At 48.8% G+C, this 21413-nt stretch overlaps 7 protein-coding genes across 7 annotated transcripts; 3 read left to right on the forward strand and 4 right to left on the reverse strand.

The window, feature by feature from the left end:
• Positions 1-2: 2 nt before the first annotated feature.
• Positions 3-3335, forward strand: BJ212DRAFT_1319057 (TIP-1 family-domain-containing protein). Its single transcript, XM_041334347.1, has 11 exons — positions 3-194; positions 246-523; positions 582-797; positions 856-978; positions 1027-1168; positions 1217-1330; positions 1388-1643; positions 1702-1866; positions 1916-2202; positions 2259-2506; positions 2568-3335. The coding sequence occupies exons 1-11, from the start codon at positions 27-29 to the stop codon at positions 3091-3093; spliced, it is 2523 nt and encodes an 840-aa protein (XP_041199521.1). The 5' UTR covers positions 3-26; the 3' UTR covers positions 3094-3335.
• A 22-nt stretch (positions 3336-3357) lies between these two features.
• On the reverse strand, positions 3358-6344 carry BJ212DRAFT_337099 (ATP dependent DNA helicase). Its single transcript, XM_041342950.1, has 5 exons — positions 5541-6344; positions 4873-5485; positions 4319-4813; positions 3820-4262; positions 3358-3708 (listed from the first exon to the last, which is right to left on the reverse strand). Exons 1-5 carry the CDS (start codon positions 6314-6316, stop codon positions 3498-3500), a joined length of 2538 nt encoding a protein of 845 aa, XP_041199522.1. The 5' UTR covers positions 6317-6344; the 3' UTR covers positions 3358-3497.
• Positions 6345-8205: 1861 nt separating this feature from the next.
• BJ212DRAFT_1259506 (pre-mRNA splicing factor) lies at positions 8206-10337 on the reverse strand (the record flags this gene model as incomplete). Its single annotated transcript, XM_041330032.1, has 6 exons — positions 8206-8388; positions 8442-8710; positions 8779-8989; positions 9044-9307; positions 9361-10149; positions 10203-10337. The coding sequence occupies 6 exons, from the start codon at positions 10335-10337 to the stop codon at positions 8206-8208; spliced, it is 1851 nt and encodes a 616-aa protein (XP_041199523.1).
• Positions 10324-13700, forward strand: BJ212DRAFT_337022 (uncharacterized protein). The gene is made up of 8 exons (XM_041342949.1): positions 10324-10412; positions 10484-10705; positions 10760-11064; positions 11125-12639; positions 12696-12879; positions 12937-12968; positions 13019-13211; positions 13261-13700. The coding sequence occupies exons 2-8, from the start codon at positions 10562-10564 to the stop codon at positions 13438-13440; spliced, it is 2553 nt and encodes an 850-aa protein (XP_041199524.1). The 5' UTR covers positions 10324-10412; positions 10484-10561; the 3' UTR covers positions 13441-13700.
• Positions 13701-13964: 264 nt separating this feature from the next.
• Positions 13965-15138, reverse strand: BJ212DRAFT_1259802 (uncharacterized protein; the record flags this gene model as incomplete). Its single annotated transcript, XM_041330055.1, has 4 exons — positions 13965-14042; positions 14101-14497; positions 14554-14965; positions 15030-15138. The coding sequence occupies 4 exons, from the start codon at positions 15136-15138 to the stop codon at positions 13965-13967; spliced, it is 996 nt and encodes a 331-aa protein (XP_041199525.1).
• A 44-nt stretch (positions 15139-15182) lies between these two features.
• On the forward strand, positions 15183-17087 carry BJ212DRAFT_1454384 (nuclear matrix protein NMP200). Its single transcript, XM_041338852.1, has 3 exons — positions 15183-15409; positions 15520-15736; positions 15799-17087. Exons 1-3 carry the CDS (start codon positions 15241-15243, stop codon positions 16931-16933), a joined length of 1521 nt encoding a protein of 506 aa, XP_041199526.1. The 5' UTR covers positions 15183-15240; the 3' UTR covers positions 16934-17087.
• Positions 17088-17102: 15 nt separating this feature from the next.
• BJ212DRAFT_1512056 (OPT oligopeptide transporter) lies at positions 17103-20069 on the reverse strand (the record flags this gene model as incomplete). The annotated part of the gene is made up of 5 exons (XM_041341651.1): positions 17103-18475; positions 18527-18742; positions 18793-19509; positions 19564-19706; positions 19756-20069. 5 exons carry the CDS (start codon positions 20067-20069, stop codon positions 17409-17411), a joined length of 2457 nt encoding a protein of 818 aa, XP_041199527.1. The 3' UTR covers positions 17103-17408.
• Positions 20070-21413: the final 1344 nt, after the last annotated feature.

The following is a 21413-nucleotide window of genomic DNA, read 5'->3' on the forward strand; positions in this document are numbered from 1 at the left end:
AGATTCAGTTTAGCTCAACTATCACAATGTCCTCACAGAAGATACAGCGCCTGCTTGAACCGCCTGATGTATCTGCTGCGCATCGGTCTGCACTAGAGTACTTAAACTCCAGCTTCACTCACATTGACGACCTCGATGGGATTGACAAAGTCCTATCACAAACAAAAGCACGGAGTTCGGAACTGCAGCGTCAGGTGGGTTGATTGATTTGAATAATTCATGATAGTTTATTCGTTGTCAGCTAGCTCTCTGCATCTCAGCAATCGATTGACTCACTCGTAACGAAGACTCGCGTGGCAGCACTTGCTAACCTTGACACTACTCGTGGGCTTGCGGAGGATAGAGAGTCTATAGAGAACGAGATGACTTATCTCTCACACGACCTCGTCTCATCTATTTCTCCGTCAAAATCGGAATCTAATCCCACTCTCCTTGAGGACATTGAGACTATGCATCGCATACTGAAGGAACTTGAAAGCGTGCGAGCGTATGTGGCTGTCATCGAACGTACATTGACTTTGAGGTGTGCACCATCTATTAATTTTACCTACCCTCGATGGATATACATAATTCCTTCTCAGTGAAGGAGCATTGGCGCAGTTGCGCGATACACCATCCCCACTTGCCAAATCGTCGACGTCAGAATACAATAGGCTAAGTGCCTTCGTTGATAATGTTGTTCAAGCATGCGAAAGTGTGCAAGATATCGGGAGTGGCGAGCAGTCTCTACATCTTGTTACATTTGTACGGCGTATTCGCGACAAAACGTGGTTAGATATAAAAGGTGTATTTTCTGCGTAAGTCTGGATTTACGCCCTGGAACAGTCTGATGATTTAACGTTTTTTTATATCAAGCAAACTGACTGCCGCACTGGAAAATCTTCAATGGCCAATGGCTGTCGATTACCCCGCTGCGAGCGTGCATGACCGCAAATCCTTCGAATCTGCGTTCAAAGACTTAATGTTGCTGCAAGAAATGTCAGTGAAGCTGCATTGTGCATTACGGGCTATACTGAAATTACACAGCGGCGAGATTATCGAGGGCTCATCAAACCAACTTGCAATGGGTTCTCGGGGTTTATACCCACTAGAAACACTCGCGCATGCAATATCCCTTCGTTTCAAATACCATTTCGAAACTGAACGAGAGACAAATCGCCTTGATAAGGTGTGGATCTCGTCGTCTTCAACCACCTGTATTGATTACTCGTGACAGCCAGAGTGGTATCTCTCACATATAATGAATGTGGCTCATGACCATCGACCCTTCATGGACAATGTTATACAACGTTTACTTTTGGGCACAACATACCAACGTGTCAATGCATGGGTAAGCTGATACTTTTACACACGAGCTTTGCGGCCTGACGGCAGACCATAACTTCAGCAAAACTACGTCACTCTCCTTGTCCCAATCCTGGAGCGCAAGTTGCGGCGCACCATTCCGACTTTGATCTCTCACCCTGCCCTGTTGGCGCACACAGTTTATCAGGCATTAATTTTCGATTCCAATCTGCGTGAATTAGGTTATGAATTCGTGGTCGGCGCAGAGGCAAAGAAGACCGAGGAGAAAGGAGGTGTCAGTTCTGTCATCCTTTGCCAGAAGGAGTGGTTTGATGCATGGTTAGAAGGCGAGAAAAAATGTCAGATTATTTTTACATTTATCTGTCTGTCGAAGAGACTAAACCGGTTGATTAACAGTCGCTGAGGATCAGTACAATGAAATAATCAGCTCTTCAGACGCATGGGTCATTGTTGACGATGAATCAAATGACGCCGATGAATACAAGCTCTCCCGTTCAATGGCCGAATTGAAGGCTACGAACTCAGCTCGTCGAATAAAGGCTCTCGTTGAACAAGTTACTGGTACGTTATGGATTTAATTTGATGTCCTCCATCATTGAAGGTGAAACAGATCGCTACTCTCCACTTCCCTCTTTCGCCCATCGCACGCGTTTCCTCATTCATGTCCAGCTTCCTATCCTCGAGCAATATTATTCTCGTGTGTCTTCTTCCCTGGACGCTTTCGAGACACTTTCGTCTGCTCTTGTGCGAGCGGTCCCTGGCGCACTAGGTGTTGAAGGGGCAAAGACAGACTCGCGTAAGTTGACCGGAGGTATTGAGGGCAGCCAACGGTTGTGCAAGGCGTTACTCAGCGCGCGATACGTGGAGTCTGCAATGCAACGATGGGGAGAGGAAGAGGTGAGGCGGCTGTTGTTTCAGGACCTCATTGAAGCTAAACAACACACTGCGGACAGTTCTTTTTAGAACTGTGGACAGAAATCAACCATCGGGCAGCCTTACGTACTCGGGCGGAAATGCATCCCTCGCTGCCAAACTCTGCAGATCATCAGTCCAGCAAGAGCAATGCCCCGGAATGCACTATCTTCGAGGAGCTAATTACACAGTACACAAAGCTCGCGTCAAGAGCGGAGGATATGCTTGTGAGTCAAGTTTGTGGTGAAACTGAAAGTGCTTTGAAACCACATTTCGTGTCTATCACATCGTAAGTCGCTCGTTTTTCTACTCGGGTTATACCGTCCGTTGTAATAATTGCTATCACACAGTCCCAAGGATGGAAGTGACGCTCAAAATGCAGATGATGGTATCGCCGTGCCCCCAAGCCTTCTCCCATCTATTGCCCTCTTGTCTGCTCACCTCACCTTCCTCCGCAATACACTTCCGACTGCAGTGACAACGCACGTATATAGGCGGATAGCAACACACATCTCAGAGCACATTCTTCAACGCGAAGTTCTCTTTCGCCCGGGACTTACGCGGGGGCAATTCCGCACGGGACTTGCATGGGAGCAAGCACGTTCCGTTCACGCGGAAAGCGAATTGTGGGCCGAAACTTGTCAGGTCGCCTTGAGGACTTCGCGGGCTAGGGCTGAGGGTCCTTGGGCACGATTACTAGTCGCAGGCAGACTCCTCGGCGCAGGCAGACAGGAAGTAGACAGGGCCGTGAAGGAAGTCCTTGGCGGGCAAGGAGATGGTTGGGAGGATGCTTTGGATGCTGTCACGAGCCTCGGATCGGGGGGATTAGGGAAAGAGGAGGTGAAGACAGTGTTCCGACTGCGGGATGATCTGTAAACGTTTGGTTGCCGGCTGTGCAGGGGCGAGCGCCCGTGTAGTAGTGTGAGAGGAGAACGGTGAGAATCGTCTGATAATATGCTGTCATACTGCGATGAGCGCATGGGATTTAGTCTTCGAACCATCACTTTGCTTTAGGGGACGAGATAATAATATCACGGCAGGGTTTCAACGTTGACTTTGATCATCTGTCCAGACCTTCTGACACATGCTTCGACTTCAAGTCACACCAGTAATGGATACGGTCCGGTGATGTAGAGATCATTCTTATTGATCAATATCTTGAGTTCAGAGCTATTATTACAACCAAGGAGAGAATATGGTACGACAACGAGACGATAAGCAAGCGAGATGGAGGATACGGTCAGTCTGCCTCATGGGACAGTCGGGCGCACGCAGGGGTATTAGACCTTATAGACGATCCCTTCGCTAATCATGAGCTCATCTGCGTCTGACATGACCTGACACGCTGCAGTAGCCTCGGCAGTTCCAAACAATGCATCCGTGGGAAGGCCCTCATTCACCATTTCCACAAGTTCTGTCAAGAACACTTGTTCCTCGTCTTGGAGGCGTGTAGAGAAAAGATTCGCCAGCCGTGCACGGAAGAGCTGTAGCCTATCAAAACAGAAACACATGGGAGAAAAATGCGTCAGAATTACACTCTTCAAGTAAGGCTTCCAGCGAAACACCAGAGACGTGAGAGAACGATGAGAATGAGATGCTAACCTTTCTGGAGGCACACGGCCCTCCTGTGATGGTTCTGTAGCAGTCGTTGGTAACGTATCCATCGCGAGATCCTGGCTACTGTCATTCCACAACGTGTCCTGACTACTTTGATTGTTCGTAGGCTGCTTGTTGGCTGGTGCTTGAGGAGGCATACTCATGCGTTCGGGGACCTCGGGCTGTTCACCCTCGCCCTGATCATTTTCATCTTCATCGGAACTATCTTGAGAGTCATCTTCGTCATTCCCGCCAGCTGCTCGCGTGCGATTAAGCTTGCGTTTCTTCTTCTTTTGCCGTTTCGCAACTTCCTTGTAAAGTGCATACCGCATTATCTCCTCTGCCGCGCGAGCATCTTCAGACTCCACTTTGACAGAGAGACGTGCTTTAGCGTGGGCTGTGGATAGACGAATGAGAGTTTCTAGTGTACGCGCTGTTAGAGGAGCTGTCTGGATACGATCTGTCAAAAACGGAACATAGATCAAGATGCAGGGGGAAAAAATACCTTCTTCCTATTGGTTTGACCCTCGTCCTCATTGCGAAGGTTGGCATAAACATTCACGATATGATTAGCCGCGCCTTTCGTGAGGACTGGAGCAGGCTTGCTCTTCGAGTACTGAATGTATTTTTTGATGAAGGCGATGCTCAACACCTCTGTTTTCACCTGCTTACCTCTCCGTGTTCGTGACTTCGCGGCTGTCAAGCCCACGTGGAGCAGGGGATCGTATTTCTCAAAGGGGCTGGACTCTGTCTCACCATCCACCTCCGCTGATTGTACACCCGGTCCATCAATGGCAAGGGGCTGTGACAGGTTGTCATGCACAGGAGTACCGTCTTCAACTCCAGGTGGCATATAACGGTGCATACGCAGTACGTGATCTGCAATTCTGCGGTCTCGTTCTTCATCAACATCATCGGTGACAATGAAGAGAAGATCAAAACGCGAAAGAAGGGAATCGGGTAGTGCAATATTCTTATGAGGATCTTTATGGATATCATACTAGCAAATAACGTAGTCAGGCTACAAAGTCTAACGAAAATGCACGTAGATCGACGCACTTGGCCATAGATCGGATTAGCAGCGGCAACGACACTGCACCGCGCGTTCAAACTGGTATGGATACCAGCTTTCGCGATGGTGACCGTCTGTTGTTCCATGACTTCGTGGATCGCCACGCGATCGATATCTGACATCTTGTCAAACTCATCAATGCAAACAACACCGCGATCTGCAAGAACCATTGCGCCTGCTTCGAGCCTTCGCTCGCCGGTATCGCGATCCGTGGTAACAGCCGCTGTTAAACCGACACCAGAACTTCCCCGTCCGGTGGTAGCAATAGCGAGTGGGGCAGTGCCCAACACGAAGCGAAGTAGTTGCGACTTTGCTGTCGACGGGTCGCCGACCATGAGCATGTTGATGTCACCACGGATATGGGTACCATTAGGTAGGTTCTTTTCTGCACCACCCAGCAGGAGTAAAAGGATAGCTTCCTTGATTTTATCGTGGCCATAAATGGACGGAGCAAGAGACTGCGAAAGAAGGCGGAAGATGTCGCGTCGTCTAGAAAGTTGGTTGATTTGCCGAATATCAGTATCAGTTAATGGTGTCTGTGCAATACCACCTCCAATCTTAGAGGAAAGGAGATTGATGTTGTTTGCGAGGATTAGGGATCTGTAAGGCAATCGGAAGATGAGTGATAAATTTCAAGGGGAAAACGAATACGAACTTGAAGGCGCCACTTGAGCCACCTCCCACACTTCGATAGAAGCCAACTAGTTGAACACGATCACCAGGTTTGCATTTGTCTACCAGATCGTCATCAAGGATGATATCTGTACTACGAGGTAGCTGGCCAGCTGGAGCGCGTTCGGGCATCTCCTGGATGCTGATACGCTGGTGATCTCGGAAGACACAACGACCATATTCCATCTGGAGGGGATGGCCATCGTCATCTTGCTGAGGTGTGACAGTGGAGGTCGGTGGCAAATTTGATGTCGACGTAGTCGCGTCGCGGTAGTCGCGAGCGTGAAAGAGTTTGGTTTCGGGGCAATAGTGAACGGATTTGAGCATTTTTGGGCGGACGAGTGAGCAACGCGTGATGATGCCCTCTAAGGAGATCATCTTGCCAAGATGTTCTGATTTGAGGGTACGTGGGCTGACATGATGGTCACCAAAGGAGCCACTGAAGCCGACACGATAGTTCTTTCCCTCGAGCTCGTGTTTTTCGGTGTCATGGACTTGAGTGACGACACCGACGAGAGCATCGTCAAATGCGGGGAGAAAATCAATAGGTTGCTTGAGCAAGCCATCTGCATACTCTCTGTTATAGTCACGGAGATCATCGATATTGACTATTAGACGGGTTTGATCTGTGCGGAGCATACGCGCGATGTCGTCTCTGTAATTATAAATTGGGGAATCTGAAATGAGGAATTCCTCGAATATACGAGTTCTGTCGCGCATAAGATCATCTTGAGGAACGGGCTCGTCGAGCATCGACATGGTAGCAAGATCAGTCAGTGAAGTAAAAGTTGACGCGTGCACTCGATATTGACGCGACTACGCCTGCCCTTAACCCTCACGTGGACCAGGAACCCACTCACTGAATTTAGCTAGAGCCTGAGATTGACTTAGATGCTTGCAATGAGTAAAGCAGTCTGATGCCCGCCCGCGCGATGTCGGAGCTTGGACGGAGGCAAAGAACATTCATTCATCGGACATTGCAAAGTCGTGTAATATTTATCGGCACACGAGGTCGTGTGCATGCAAACTGAAAGAAAAAAACCATTGAATCAAGACGGAAACAATCAAAGAGAGTACTAATGGAGCTAAGTAGCTAATTCGTAGAGAACAGGTGGAATACATGTTTGAATACAAGGCAAGTGCGCGTGATGTCGCTTGACCATTGAAGTATGCAAGTTAGGTATAAAACGAGTGTGAGATTATAATGAGGACACTGGTATAAAACGCAAAAAGAAGTCGAAAAGGGTAAGATCAGACATGGGCGTGCCGCCTAGAATGGTGAGGGCAAGGAAGATGCGATGCCCCAGTTTTAAGCACGTAAAACGTTAGGTATAGAAAAGTCGTGACACTAGGCTGGGATATTTAGTGCAAGTCGCGGTACTCAATATACGGACTTACAAGACAATTTTCACCAGTCAGCACCAGAGCTGCCTCCAGTACCACCAAATTGGTCTGCAACTGCAGTGGAGTCCTGTTGGTCTGATAAGTTATGCGTCGTTGTAATATATATATATTTCTTACAGTTTCAGGATTTCTAGCTAGCATCTGTTTCAGATTATCAGTTCCGGCGCTAGATGAAGAATAATTCGAACACTAACTGGTAGAGCAAGGGAGACTTGTAGGAAACAAGCTAGGATGATAGCGATATACCACTTTGAAGGGAACATGATTTGAATGGCTGCTTAAGGAGTGACAGACTTGCTTTTATGTGATGGAGGGGTATGAGAAAGTGTTGAATTTGGGTTTACATGATGATGATCCACGCGGTCAACATTCTTCCGGTACCCAGGAACAGTCTCTCTATGGCCGCCGAACCCATTCGGTCCAGGAACAACTCTACTTTCAACTACATATAATTGTAGTACTTAAGGCGAACAGAATCTAAGATCCAGCTACACGCCGTATCTGGTTCGTATTATTGCAAAATGTTAATGTGCAATGTTAACGTTGACTGTCGTACAGCCTTGAAGCGGTCAGTGTGACCGGGTGTGCATGTTCGATTAATAGCTTTCAGTCTCACATCTTAGATATCATCATACATATACCCCGGGGTCCTCGGGACTGGGAGCTAATATTTATAAACTTCTCCCGTTGCAATCATAACACCACTCGGCACCTATCCAGGAAGGCTCAGCGCTCAGCTTCAAATTCAAAAGCGTATTGATAACTACTTACCTTTGCCGCGTACGAGAACGTAAACATAAAAGCTTGTTGGAATTCGTTAGCTCATAATTGGGTTACCTTGCTCGGGATGTATCTCGAAGCACCAATCCGCTATTGATCTTCACCGAGCCTGACAACTGTTATCATTCCGTTTAATCACCCAATCACCATAACGAAGCACATAGCTTATGACTTCTCCGATGACACTTGTAGTACCTCTGACCCACACGGCGATGGATTGGACGAGACCCTACTAGAAGCATGTTGTCAGCTTAAAGAATTCATCATCGAGGCAAACGAGCTTCCAATTTGCCAAGCACCTACGGTTTCCATCTTTTTCCATCAGTCTTGTTCCTGTCGCGCGAACAACGGCCAGCCACTGTTCCTGGCAGTATGGCATCGGATCCACAGCATTTTGTACCGGTCCGATGTGGTACTAGATTGTGGCCACACGTACCTAGTCCATCACAGCGCCGATGTACGACTTACAACACCTGACAGGTAAAACAAAAATATGATGTCATGCGGCTATGCATATAGAATACAATAGATGCGAGTATTGAAATACTCAGTCCTATATCGAGCGTTACAATGGATAGATCAAAATCGAAGACGGGACATACCCATAGCTTTATCAAGCCATCCCACGAGGCCGTCACAACTTTAGACTGCATACATAGTTAGCATCGGTACCGAAACAAAATAAACAGAACAAACTTACCGACTCGTGTGGTAGCCACTCATGTGCGATAACAACCTTCGAGTGAGCCTGTAGCCTGGATTTAATACGCCCCGTTTTCCAATCCCAGAACACCACGTTCCCCTCGCCGTCACCACTGCTTATCCACTTGCCATCTGGAGAGAACCCAACCTGGCAAGCATACCCAGCCACGGAATGTCCCGCGAACCTTTTCTTCCTGTTTTGGCGGAAATTATCCGTACTGTAGATAAGAATTTGATTGTCTAATGATTGGGCAGCAAAGTATTTTTCTACAAACACAATAACCAAAATATGTGTCGGATCAATGGTTAATACATGAGAAAAAAATGAAACGTACTTGAAGGGTGAAGCGTTACTGCTGGCATTGAGTGCATATGAGGCTCTGCGATGTACTTTATCACGACTGGGATATCGTAATCCCAAGCACGGATGGTCTTGTCGTCCGACGTCGTGACAAAACGTCGGTTCTCGTCAACGAAAGTAATAGTATTGACAGGACCCAAGTGCTGGTCATACTCTTGGGTTATCTCCCCGGAATTCATGTCATACTACATAGTCGGATTCAATAGTCAATTTAGCCCGAGATAGGCAGGAGAACGTACCTGAATAATCTTTTTATCCGACATACCAGCGAGGAATATATGTTGTTTATCTTCATCCGGATGGAAGCGCACAACGTAGGGAGTCTTGCCGTTACTAAACCGCTTTAGACACTGGCCGGTCTCGGTATCCCATAGTTTCATCTGGCGGTCATATCCACACGACAGGAACTTCCGGCCATCATTAGAGAACGTGACATCTTTAACGGCCTGTACATGGCCATGGAAAGTCCTGAGACAGTTTCCATGAGTATACACGTCCCACAGCTAGCGGTAGTGAGTCGATTTAGGACCGAATAGGTTTAAAAAAATTAGCGTACCTTTATTTTTGTGTCCATAGATCCACTAAGAAGGAGGTGGCCAGTTTCAGGGAACAATCGGATTACTGAGACGCCTTGCGTATGACCGGTCCAGGTATGGATGCACGTCTTTGGAATAAATGTCTCTTGGGAGCCTACCTCACTGGCAATATGAGGCGCTTCCGCCAGAGGCGGATGCATATATGTTCGGCCTTGATAGTCGGTCATAGATTTTCCGTGGAAGACGGAGGTTTCTTGGCCATAGGCACCAAGCTTTGGTTTCGCTTTCTTCTTTGCAACTACCGGCTCGGGCTCCTCTTCTTCCTGCGGCTGATCACCAGTGTCTTCAACACCATCCAAGAATCCAATCTCCTCTTCTCCATCCCATGCAGCCCAAGGTCCAACATATGCGCCTTCACCCTCGACGACATCAAGATCTCCCCTGTTCTTTCTCTTTCTTTTCAATTCCTTTTTCTGAGAGCTGGTAGCTCGTAAGGTATCAATTGTTGCAAAGCCATTTTCGCGGGCCTTTTCGACTGAGCCGAGAATAGACGGTGCATTTGGATCGATCGACGGATTGACCGAGTAGCCGAGGATAGAATGTGTCAGATGCTGGGCCTTGAACGCATGGTCTGACATGGATTGTTCTTCCACATGGCCCGCGAGTGCATTCTGATTGATAAACCGGTTTGAATCACCGAATGGATTCTCGGGACCCTGGAGCGGCAACATCATTTCGCTGTAGGGAATGTTAACATTCATCTGCGTGTCCGTCGGCCGTGTCACTAGTGATGTTTGATTTAGAGGGTCCTAAGGGCACAATGAGTGACATGGTGCATGAATGAAGTATTTGAAAGACTCACTTCAGCGAGAACATGAGGCGCGGCCTGAGACACGAGTTTGTCCTGGACCGTGCGTGGTTTTTTGCTGGCAGGAAGTTTTGACAGGCCAAATGCATCATTTATAGTGTCCTCGTCTGAAGAATAAGTAGCAGACATGACTGGCGTTACTGACAGTCAGTAGTTGGTGCTCAACGAAGGAGAAAGGCGTGGTAAATAACTTCCAAAAGAAAGGTGAGACCTTTATGTAATTTCGTGGTGATTGGAGATTTTCATTTGTTGTCTAATTGATTTGTGTGATGCAGTCTTTCTTCCTCGAGGCCTAGCACTGAACCCCTCATTTTTCTTCTGACTTCTTCCTATTATCTTACTTAAGCTTTATCATGACCGAGCGCATCGTCGGTCGGCCATGGACTGCTCAAGAGGACCGTCTTCTTGCCAATGCTGTCGCAATCCACGGAGAGTCAGATAACTGGAAGGCCGTCGCCCACTGTGTCCCGGAAAGGACCAATAAGGCCTGCAGGAAGGTCAGTGATGATCTCATAATCCCAATTCAGTTCTCCCAATACGTTCAAAAACAGCGATGGCTCCATTCGTTATCACCGAATGTGAAGAAATCTGCTTGGACGCCAGAAGAAGACCATCTACTTTTGGAACTCTACAAAGTTCATTCAACAAAATGGTCTGTGATCGCGAGACATATACCCGGTCGTACCGACGATGCTTGTTCAAAACGCTATCGTGAGGCGCTCGACCCTTCCCTCAGACGTGACGAATGGTCCAAGGAAGAGGATGACAAACTCTTTGACGCGTACTCACGTTTGGCTGGGCGATGGGGCCAAGTCGGCCAGGAGTTACAGCGTAGCGGATTAGCCTGCCGTAACAGGTGCTGTTTCTCCCGCACGTATACATAATTCTCACGTAACTGACGGCCGCTTTTCCTTAGGTGGAGGCTTCTTGAGCGAAAAAGAAACATCTTAACCGAGCCTCAGGGTGTCGCGGTTTCAAAACTGCCGTTGACCATGTCTTCAGAACCATCAAGTCCTATGTTAACGTACCCCGATCCCACACCTTGGCCACCTCCACCCATGCTCAATCCCAGGCAGTTTTGGGATGAAAATTTATCTCAGTTTGACGGAGGTCCATCCCCAGCATCTGGACAGCAACATAGCCATGTAAGGTCTCACAATGACGTGGGATTGTTGGGCAGTGTAGAACCCTCGATTTCCCGTCCACAGTCGATACAGCACGTTGTCAATCTTCCACCCCCATTTCATTATTCGTCTTCATCATTAAGTTCGGCCTTGTCTTCTCCACACACATTTGCAACGAGGTATGACAAAAGCACCGCGGCCCCTAGCGGCTCTTACCAAACGGGGGAAACTCACGCCGCCCCGCACCCAATTGCCTCCGTTCCGCCGGCCGGCAATGCGCCCGCGGTTTTTGACTATGGGGTAGTCCTCGATCCATCTCTTGTCAGCGCCACGCAAGCTACGGACTATGCCGTTGGACATCGCCCTGTGTATGAGGACCACGTTACGCAACATCAATATAATGAGATCCAGAGGAGCGTCGCTCCCACACCTGTACCATCTCATACACCCGTTCCTGCTCAACGTGCTTCGGAGTATTATTCGCCTGTTCCTCGTCATAACGAGTGCCACCATCAATTGATCTGTGATGAAGAGGCTTCTCCATCACAAATGTCTCGGGATTCGTGTTATCCAGCCGCTTCTCAGGGTTCTTCCGCCGCATTGGTCCCTACGGCACTAGGCCCAACCCACGAGGCGACTGACAGCTACTACGTAGTTCATCATCGCCAACAGCTTGAGCATGATGTCCAGCATGTTGTGATGTCATCACCCGATTCATCCCCCATCTGCAGCGTTCCCCGCGAGTATTTTCCGTCTTCATCCTCATCAGACAATTGTTCCCCCGTTTCACCTATCGACGGTGCATTGCGCCAGACACCCTGCAACCAGTACCATTCACCCTCTACACACGTGGTGCCTGCGCACCAAGACATGAGCTCGATGTCGCAGCCCACCACGACAGCACCTGAAGCTCGTGGAGACTATTATCAGTCACAGCTCAAAGGACAATTGCAGCCTCAATTTCATCCGCTATCGAACGAACCAAAGCCCAACGGGCACCGGGCTCCTATGCCTGTTGTTGATTCAGGTCCACCGCCCAACGTCTCACCTAACTTCCATCCTGCACCATCCGCCCAGCGTTCAGCATCTATCAGCTCGTCCGCGCACACGCATCTACTCACTACCAGTGTACTCCCCAAGGCCACAGGGTCAGGTGCGAAACGCGGCCCTCCCCAGGATACTTCGTCACCGAACCCTGATGACCCCAATCCTCGCCCAACTGCACGGCCCCGGCAGTCATTCTCACGGAAGCGTACTGATATTCATGCTCCCCTGAGGCTATCCTCTGACTTGCCCGCTACAAATGAGTAGGTCATATTCTCATGGAGGTGACGCAATTGACTAACGCGATGTCATTTCTTAGCCCCTCTATAAAGCCATATGCGTGCGGTCACGAGAGCTGCTGGCCGGTGACCGCGGCGAGTTCCCTTGTTTGTTACACTACTTCGCGAGGTCTTTCGGACCACAATAAGAGTTCGCATCCAGAAGACTCTGGCGGAGAGAGGCCGTACAGATGTGGCTTAGACGGTTGCGGAAAATCTTGGAAGGTACGTCATTTCGGTCCCGAAGTCCTTGAGAGCTATATTAATGATGCTATTCGGCAGAGTATTAACGGGTTACAGTACCATTTACAAATGTGCGAACCTATGCATGCTCTCATCGCCGAAAATACTAACTATGACCTAGATCTAAGGCCCATTTCCAACACGCTATTGTGTCAACTTTCGTCACCTCTTACATCGATGGCCTCACTGTGCCCTTGGTGGAGGCATCCCCTGGCGAAGGTGATGATAAGACTAAAAAGCAATATGCTTGCCCGCATCAAGGCTGCCCGAATCGGTACAAGCAACTCAGTGGACTCCGTTATCATCTAGCCCATGTAAGTTAACTTCACGCAATATCAACCCGAGTCTAACCGAATATGTTAGGGTCACCCTACAGATCTTCCGGTTCAGCTGGATCTGGTACCTCCTGCCCTGAGTCGTAAATTGGCTGAGAAGATGCGGAAGGATGGCACCGGCTCACAACCCCCTGAGACTCAAACGCACAAACCTCTTCCTGCTCCCACCCCTTCGCAGAGCTGCTCTCCCGGGCATGTATCTGCATAATGCGTGGGCTCCTGACTAAAATCAGCATGCACCGATATTTTACTGGTCTCATAATTGCGACCCACCCCCAACATATACTGGGCCTGCTCATTGGTTCGGTATTGTCTTTCGTCTTATTGAATTATTAGGTGTATCTTTATTGCTTTCATTTGCTTGTCGTCTCTTTGCGCTCTTCCTCACATTGCTCGGTTTTTTATTGCTTTTTCCTATCAGCTCGCCATTCGTTTGCATCGCAGATTTACGGCGTACTTTTATAATTGCTATGTGTAATATTTGGTGTAGATCCCACCGTTCCTAATTGTATCTATACACAGTTCGAACTGACAACATGTACATTTGCGAGGGTGTAAAGAGTGTAACAAAGTCATCATGAATCGATTCCGTAGGAAATTATCTGTACATATGTTCTTGTTATTTCAAAAACCCGAACACGTTATCTTCATTGAATCACCGTCCAGCTCCAAATTGGCCGGCGCTGCGGCGAGGTGAGCTCAAAATTACATGACGGACAGGTGGATATCAGCTCACAGATTCCTCAGCTCTGGATCTGCCATAAGTTCTTCCATAGAGGGCGCAGCTCCACCAGATTGCATCCGATTCATCTAATAAAGAATGATCGAAATGACTACTTGAAATATACAAGAGAGGGAAGATGCCTACCATGTTAGCGACATTTGGATTCGACATAAGCCTTTCCATTCCGCCGTTGGCCATCATCTGTTGTGCCATTTGCATCATCATGGGGTTATTCATGAGGCTAGCGAGATCGGGCATGCCGCCTGCCCCACCCATTCCCCCCATGTTGCGGAACATGTCCGCCATACCACCGAGTCCGGCTGCACCCGCACCTGGGCCAGCGCGCGCATTTGACAATGGGATGTCCCCTTCAGGCACGAGTGGTGGCGGACCATCATCATCTTCATCATCTTCAGAAGGAATGCGGTCCATGGCATTTTGTAAACCAGATTTCAGGTTGGCGTTTGTGGGGTCGAGCTCAACTCCCTTCTTGAATGCGGCAGCAGCAGCTTTGTAGTCTCCTAAAGTGTATTGCGCGTGCCTAGTGGAGCGGTGGAATGAGATCGAATTACGTGGAAATCGATAGCGGATACTTACCCTAGACGAGAGTAGGCCTTAACGAATTTAGGATCAACTTCGATGGCTTTTTCAGAGTCGAGGATTGCAGATGCATGGTCGCCTTTGCTAGCGTATGCGGCTGCTCTGTTAGAGTAGTAGACGGGATTGGCAGAGTCGAGCGCGATGGCTTTGGTGTACGCGTCAATGGCTTCGTCATATTTCTTAAGTGTCATGTGCGTATTTCCCGTTTGCTTAAGTTTCTCAGCCTTGGCCTTTGTTTCCGCTGAAGGGGCAGAGGGTGTGGATGAGGATGCCGGCGAAGATGCTACTTTGTCTCTTGTTTTCAAGAATACATCGAATATGGTTTGTAGCTTCGCTGGTTTAATATCCAGGCGTTGCCGCTGCTTGTCGTCGGACGGATCGACACCAAATGCCTCGCCGATGCATTGAACTGCGTGAATACGCGTCAATGAGCCACAGAACGTAAAAGAGACGAACGAAGACACAAAACGTACTGGCAACTTCAAGACCTTCCCTGTCGTCTTGTTTGACAGTGCCATCATCTATGGATTGGTTCAAAAAGTCGATTATGGACAGGACGAGCTGCTGCTTCTTGTCCGCCATGTTAGTGGTATCCGTAGATCTAGTATGTGGCAAATAAGTATCAACAAACATTTCCAACTCATGAAGGTTAAGGAACGACGGTCTTCGTTCATATAGGCAGCCATGTTTTTCTGTAGTATCTCTGGCGAACCTCCTCAGGACCCGGTCATCTCTTCAAAATCCGGCCAAGTTTATGAACGTCGGTTGATTCTTAAATACATTAACGACAATGGCACCGACCCATTGACGGGGGAGAAGCTTGAGGAGTCTGACTTGTTGACTGTCAAAGCCAGTGAGTTTTTTTCATTGTCACTTTTCTCGCAGCAGCATGTACCGTTGGGTTTTTTGTGAATGCTGCAATCCGAAAAATTCAATTCACACTCGCTAATTCGTGTCTACCAGACCCTAAAACTGCGCCACCACGACCTCCCGCCGCAACTTCCACTCCGGCTCTGTTGCACATGCTTCAAAATGAGTGGGACGCATTAGTATTGGAGACGTTTGCCTTGAAGCAACAGTACAACTCCACTCGCCAGGAGCTAAGTTATGCTCTATACGCACAAGATGCAGCCAGTCGCGTCATCGCCCGTCTCATAAGAGAACGTGATGCTGCCAGAGAGTACGCGCTTTCCAAGTATACTCTTTCTTACATCAGGCTGACACGTCTTGTCCTTGTTTCAGAGCTCTGGCTAATGTCCAGGCAACTATGGGAATCGCTCCAGCAAGCGGTGCGGCTGAAGACGTGGAAATGACTGAAGAAAATGGTACTCAGGAAGGTGCTCTCCCTAAAGAGATCGTCGACCAGATCGATGAGACCCAGCAAAATCTCTCTGCTACCCGTAAAAAGCGCAAAGCTCCAGCTGGTTACACGGGTACTGCAGAAGTGAAGACATTCGTTGCAACACACACCATTCCATCATTGCACTCGGCCTCTCCTGCTGGCATGACTTCTCTTGCCGTTTCCCGTTTTAACCCGGCTCAGTTCCTTACGGGCGGTAACGATAAAATTGTCCAGCTGTACGATAGAAGTACAGACAAGGTATTGGCCTCCCTCAAAGGTCACACGAAGAAAGTCAACCACGTCGCTTTCCGCGAGCACGAGGGTGAATCGACTTTGATTTTGTCTGCAGGTGCAGATAAAATTGCCAAAATATGGGCGCATGATAGCGCCTCTAGCGAGTACATACCAAAAGCAACCATTCGGACGCACAAGGGAGAACTCACTGGCCTCGTTGTACATCCCACGAACTCCATCTTTGCATTGTCTTCCCTCGACAAGACATACTCGCTCCATGAACTCTCCAACTTTACCCAGGTGTACCGGTCAGCCCCTGGGGAAGATGCTTTCACATCCCTTGCAATCCATCCTGACGGTGCTCTCCTTGCATTGGGCACTCCCTCATCCAAGATCCAAATATGCGACGTTCGCTCCGGTAACATAGCTGCATCCATCACACCACCAGATGTCTCGCCTTTCACCGTCAATTCAATCTCATTCTCAGAGAATGGCTACCATCTCCTCGCTCCCGACAGCCCCTCTTCCGTCGCCATCTGGGACCTGAGGAAGATGAAAACAGCACACACCATTTCTCTCGGGGAAGGGTTTAAGGTCAACAAGGTGTTGTACGATTACAGCGCACAGTACTTAGGAGTCGCGGGCAGCGAAGGCATCCGTGTGTTTGCTCACAAGTCGTGGGATGAGCTTGTACATTTCGAGGAGGCGGGTGAGGTGTCGGATATGGTGTTTGGAGAGCTGGGCAAGGAGATCTGGGCTACAAGCGGAAGGGAAGTCAGGATCTGGGGTTTGCCTGCTTAAGTGTATCACTTTTCTTGTTCTCATCAATATTATTCGTGCTGTATTTCATCGTGTCGTTGTATTGGCTTTGGTTCGCAACTTAAAATTTGCGGTGAGGCCGATATGTAAAGCTTTGAAAGCATTGAAGACTGTCATCGGGGTATGGTATTGCAAGAGCAGCAAGGAACGTGTCACAACGTTAACCTTCATTTGTCCATGGTCTGCCTCGACTATAAAACTCAGCGCAAAATCGGGCAATGTTTTTATCATATTGTTTCATTGTGTCATCGGTACATACAAGTGCGTTGATGCAGTCACCAGAACCCGAAGAAAATAATGGTAATGCGAAGATATAATGCGAAAGTGATGCAACGAATAATAATCACGTGTTAAAGACAGTGCTGTGGTCGGTGTGAAAGAAATGGGTGTGGTGACTCATGCAGTGGGGGGATTTTACACATAGTGATACAAAGACTATCCATCCAATGTGACATTTTTACGACCAAGTCGAAGGGCCAAATGTCTGGCCAGGAGGCATCACGTAGAGGGGCGTGCCCATTGCATCTGCAGTGTTCTGCCAGACAGTGTTACCCCACCAGTTGAGGGTGATTCCACCTTTCGGCATCTGAAGAAGGAAGAAGATGACGATGAGGCTGAGCGTGACGCCTGCGTCAAGACCAGCGGAGAGGATGTAGTTGTAGCGCATCCACCACCTGAAGTGGTAGCGGCGCATGGACCACTGGAAGATGAAGCCGACAATTGCCCAAGACGCAAAGTTGATGCCAGTGGCAGGAGGCATGGCGCCGATGCCTGCGAAGAACACTGGGATGTTGATGTATCTCCAGTAAGAGAGAGGGAAACGGCGAGCGAGGTAGTAGAAGGGGATGGGGAGGAAGGCACCGATGGCAAAGAACCAGAGCAATGGGCTGTACATAGCACCAGGACTGAAGAGACGGTGGGGACCAATGCTTCCCCACAGGAGCGACGCACTTCCGAAGGTGCTGGTAGACGGGCAGATGAAGAACTGAGGTTGTGTGGGTGTGCAGATGTCCACAATGTTGGCGAACATCCAGTCCTGCACGAGGGTGACAACGATGGAACTGAGGAAGGCAGCGAGGACCTGTGCTGTGAACATGAGACGCGGGGGCACCTTCATGTAATGACCAAGCTTCAAGTCACCAGCAAAGCCAACCGCCTGGTTTGTACCCATGTATGCGCTTGCTTTGAAGATCATGACAGCGATGGGTTTGCCAGGAAGCAAATAGGCACCGATCATCTCGAACATAACGTTCAAGGCGATCTGCTGATTGGTAATTGCCTGGAGCATGCCGACCGGAATCGCGAGGAGTGCAGCGAGAGCGAGAGCAACGCAAACAGCCCAAATGGGGAGATCCGTGGGGAAAATCTCCACCGTGATAAAGAGGAGGAGAAGCATTACGAGGCCCAGGATAACATACCACCACTGAGGAACTTCGGGGTATGCCTGCATCAGGCGCGAATGAATATCACGCTCATCTCTCAGGCTGCTCTTGAGGCGGCGAACGATGTCACGGCGGTACCACACTGCGATAAGGCCGTCAGAATGGGGCAATAAGCAGATCTAAAGGAACTCACAGAATGTGTGCACGACTACTGAGGAGAAAGCGGCAAATGCAACACCATATGCAACAGCCATGGTTGCTGTCATGAAGACGGGCGAGTAAGCCTCGTACTGCGCAACGTTGAAAGAGCCATTGGCGACCACCTGAGCAGCGTCATACTGCAATCCAGTGTTGTCGAAAGTCAAGTAGGAGGAGATTGGCAAGTACGCGGTGAACCAAGTGTTGGTGACTGCGAGATACTCTGAGTGCATTACACGATGAAAGGGGGAGAGAACATACAGTAGATGATCGGCGTAATGATCCAGAAGCAGATCACAAGGGCAACGACCGTGTTGGCTTCAGACCACCAAGGCGTCACCAAGGGGCTTCCGACGTACGCGATCATGGACCAGTCAAAAGTAAGAATGCCCATCCCAAGACCAGTGGACGTGCCAAAGAGCGCGTTCACGGCCACGTTATTAGGTGCAATCCAGCAGACCCAGTTGAATATGCTCAGTCCAGTCCACAAGTATCCAGGTACCCAGTACCATACGAAACTGCATCCCAGTGCAATACAAAAGAATTTCTCCCGGGAGATGTGGCGACTCTCATGTTTGCCATATGACTTGTGTAGTGTGTTGAACAGAGCGGAGGTGACAAGTGCCCCAGGCCAAATCATGCTACTGGGCCAAACAAGGAATCTACGAAGAAGGCCACCCATAGAGAAACCGATGAGTTGCGTTGAAAGAACAAGGCAGAGTTGATAGGAGGTAGTGAGGGTTTGATTGTAGAAGACCTTCTGAGTCGCGATAATGTCGGTGGCATAGGCACCGCTGACTACAACGTTCGCCATGACAGTGATGAGTACGTGTTCTTTAATGTTGAATGGTCCTGGGTTGAATGACCAGGTGTACCCCATGGTATTGAAGCGTGTAGTGGGGAGGATTCGCTCCATCCCTTTGCCAAGGGGTAGGGCGGTCAACTGAGCAATGATGGCAGTGATAATAATGGAAGGGTCTAAGAGTGACTTGAGCAAACGGAATCAAGGGAGATGAGAAAATGTCAACTTACAGCGCATGGAGAAAAACTGGTTAAGAGCCGAGATGAGGACGGTATAGAAAATACCCAAGAACCACATGCGGAACGTATTGACGTGCATGGTGGGGTCGTCAATGCTAGCCACAGCGGCACGAACTTCAGGGTAAGGTGACTCGCTGTCATATGGCGGTCAGCAGAGCAGTAACAAGACACCATAGGACTCACTCGTCATATTCGAATGTTGAAGTTGTGGTAGTTCTCGAAGCTGTTGAGTAGCGCGTAGACTCAACTCGAGACTCGACATCGAAGTCCGAGGCGCCGCCAGAGTACTCTGACATCGCTATCTTTTTGGGCTCAAGCTCATGCACCTCAGTGGTGGATGAGGTAGGAGAGGGAAGTGCGGCATAGTAATCAAAGTTAGGGTCATTGAGATGCTCCATGAGAAAGTCGACATCCTCGGGAACATCGGGCACGCCTCTGGCGCGAAGGTTCTGAAGAGCAACAACGTTCGTCGCGCTGCTGTATGGTTTAGTCTCCATGTCGAGACCTAATAGGGGAGGGTAGCGCTGTGAGAAAGAAAGGCAAGCACTGGCAAAGAGCACAAGGAAGGCTCAGCAAAAGGTAGTGCGAGTACGGGGAGAGAATAAATTCCTAACGATTCCAGGAGATCTGGCGGCCTTTTGAGGGCGGACGGAACGTCCACAACTTGCCGATCATACCACTGTGGACGTGGTGACACCATCTATTTTGGAAGCTAGGGCCATTTGTGGAAGAGTTCCGCCCTGGAAGCATACCATACAATAAGCCTAATATGACATGGTCTATTGCAAAACAAAAAGCTGGGAGAAGGCCCGGGCAGTGATCGGCATGTCAAAACTCAATTGTTCGTGACTCATCTGATTAATAACCCACTGCACTTAAAAGATGCCACCGATGTTCTCTGCTGATATGCTATCATGCAAAGAGTCAAACGACAAAGTGGCACTCGCGATAGACTCGTAGCCATGAGGCATTGAAACACGCGGCTAGAGCTAGGGGAACCTATCGAGTGACGTTAGCTCATACTGTGTGAAGCCGGAAATGTCGAGATGCGGCTCAAGAAATGCTTATTGTCTTGTGAGAGTTGCTATTGTTGTGACCGAAGGAACTTCATCAATTTGGTTGAGGATCAAAGACAATAAGGCGTATTGCTTCCGAACTTAGTGTTTGGTACCGTTATCTTATCTTATCACTTAAGTGATTTCCATCACGTGATGGAGACGCGTGAAGAATCTCACGCTAAGCAGCATTACTAGATGTACCAGTTCGTGCTCACACTGCAGATTGTTTTCTATTGTAATCAAATAGTCCTGCATTGTTAACAAGTAGTTCTATGTCTTTTATTTTTTAAATGATTGTGTTGTGCAAGTGTTATGATACAATATATACCGTTTGGAGACAATTTGGCACACTGATCAGCATCGGGAAGGCAAACTTACACCAATCTTGACCTCGGAAGTGCTTAGAACATTGGTTCTGACAGATATCTAGCTAAAATGACAATATCCGAGGGTGATTTGCCAGCTGGACTACTGATGCACAAGTGAAGGATATGTTATCTGGCGTGACAATCTACCACTTGAAGACGTTACATCGTTTTAAAGTCCCGCCATGCCGCAACGGAGTTTTCATGGCACCAAGTTTCAGGCGCACCTCAATTGCACCTCAATAACAATCCTGCCCTCAAGACTGACCCCAAATTTACTGGGTTGTACGGCCGTACACGTGGACAAAAACGCGCACATCTGACCAGTACGACAACATCAAACGAGAATGTTGAGTCCGAGTCCTCTATGCATCCACCTGCAACTAACACGCCGAAGACTCGATGTTGATGGTCATAG

Source organism: Suillus subaureus, assembly GCF_016647635.1.
Source record: "Suillus subaureus strain MN1 chromosome Unknown BJ212scaffold_2, whole genome shotgun sequence".
Lineage (NCBI taxonomy): Eukaryota > Fungi > Basidiomycota > Agaricomycetes > Boletales > Suillaceae > Suillus > Suillus subaureus.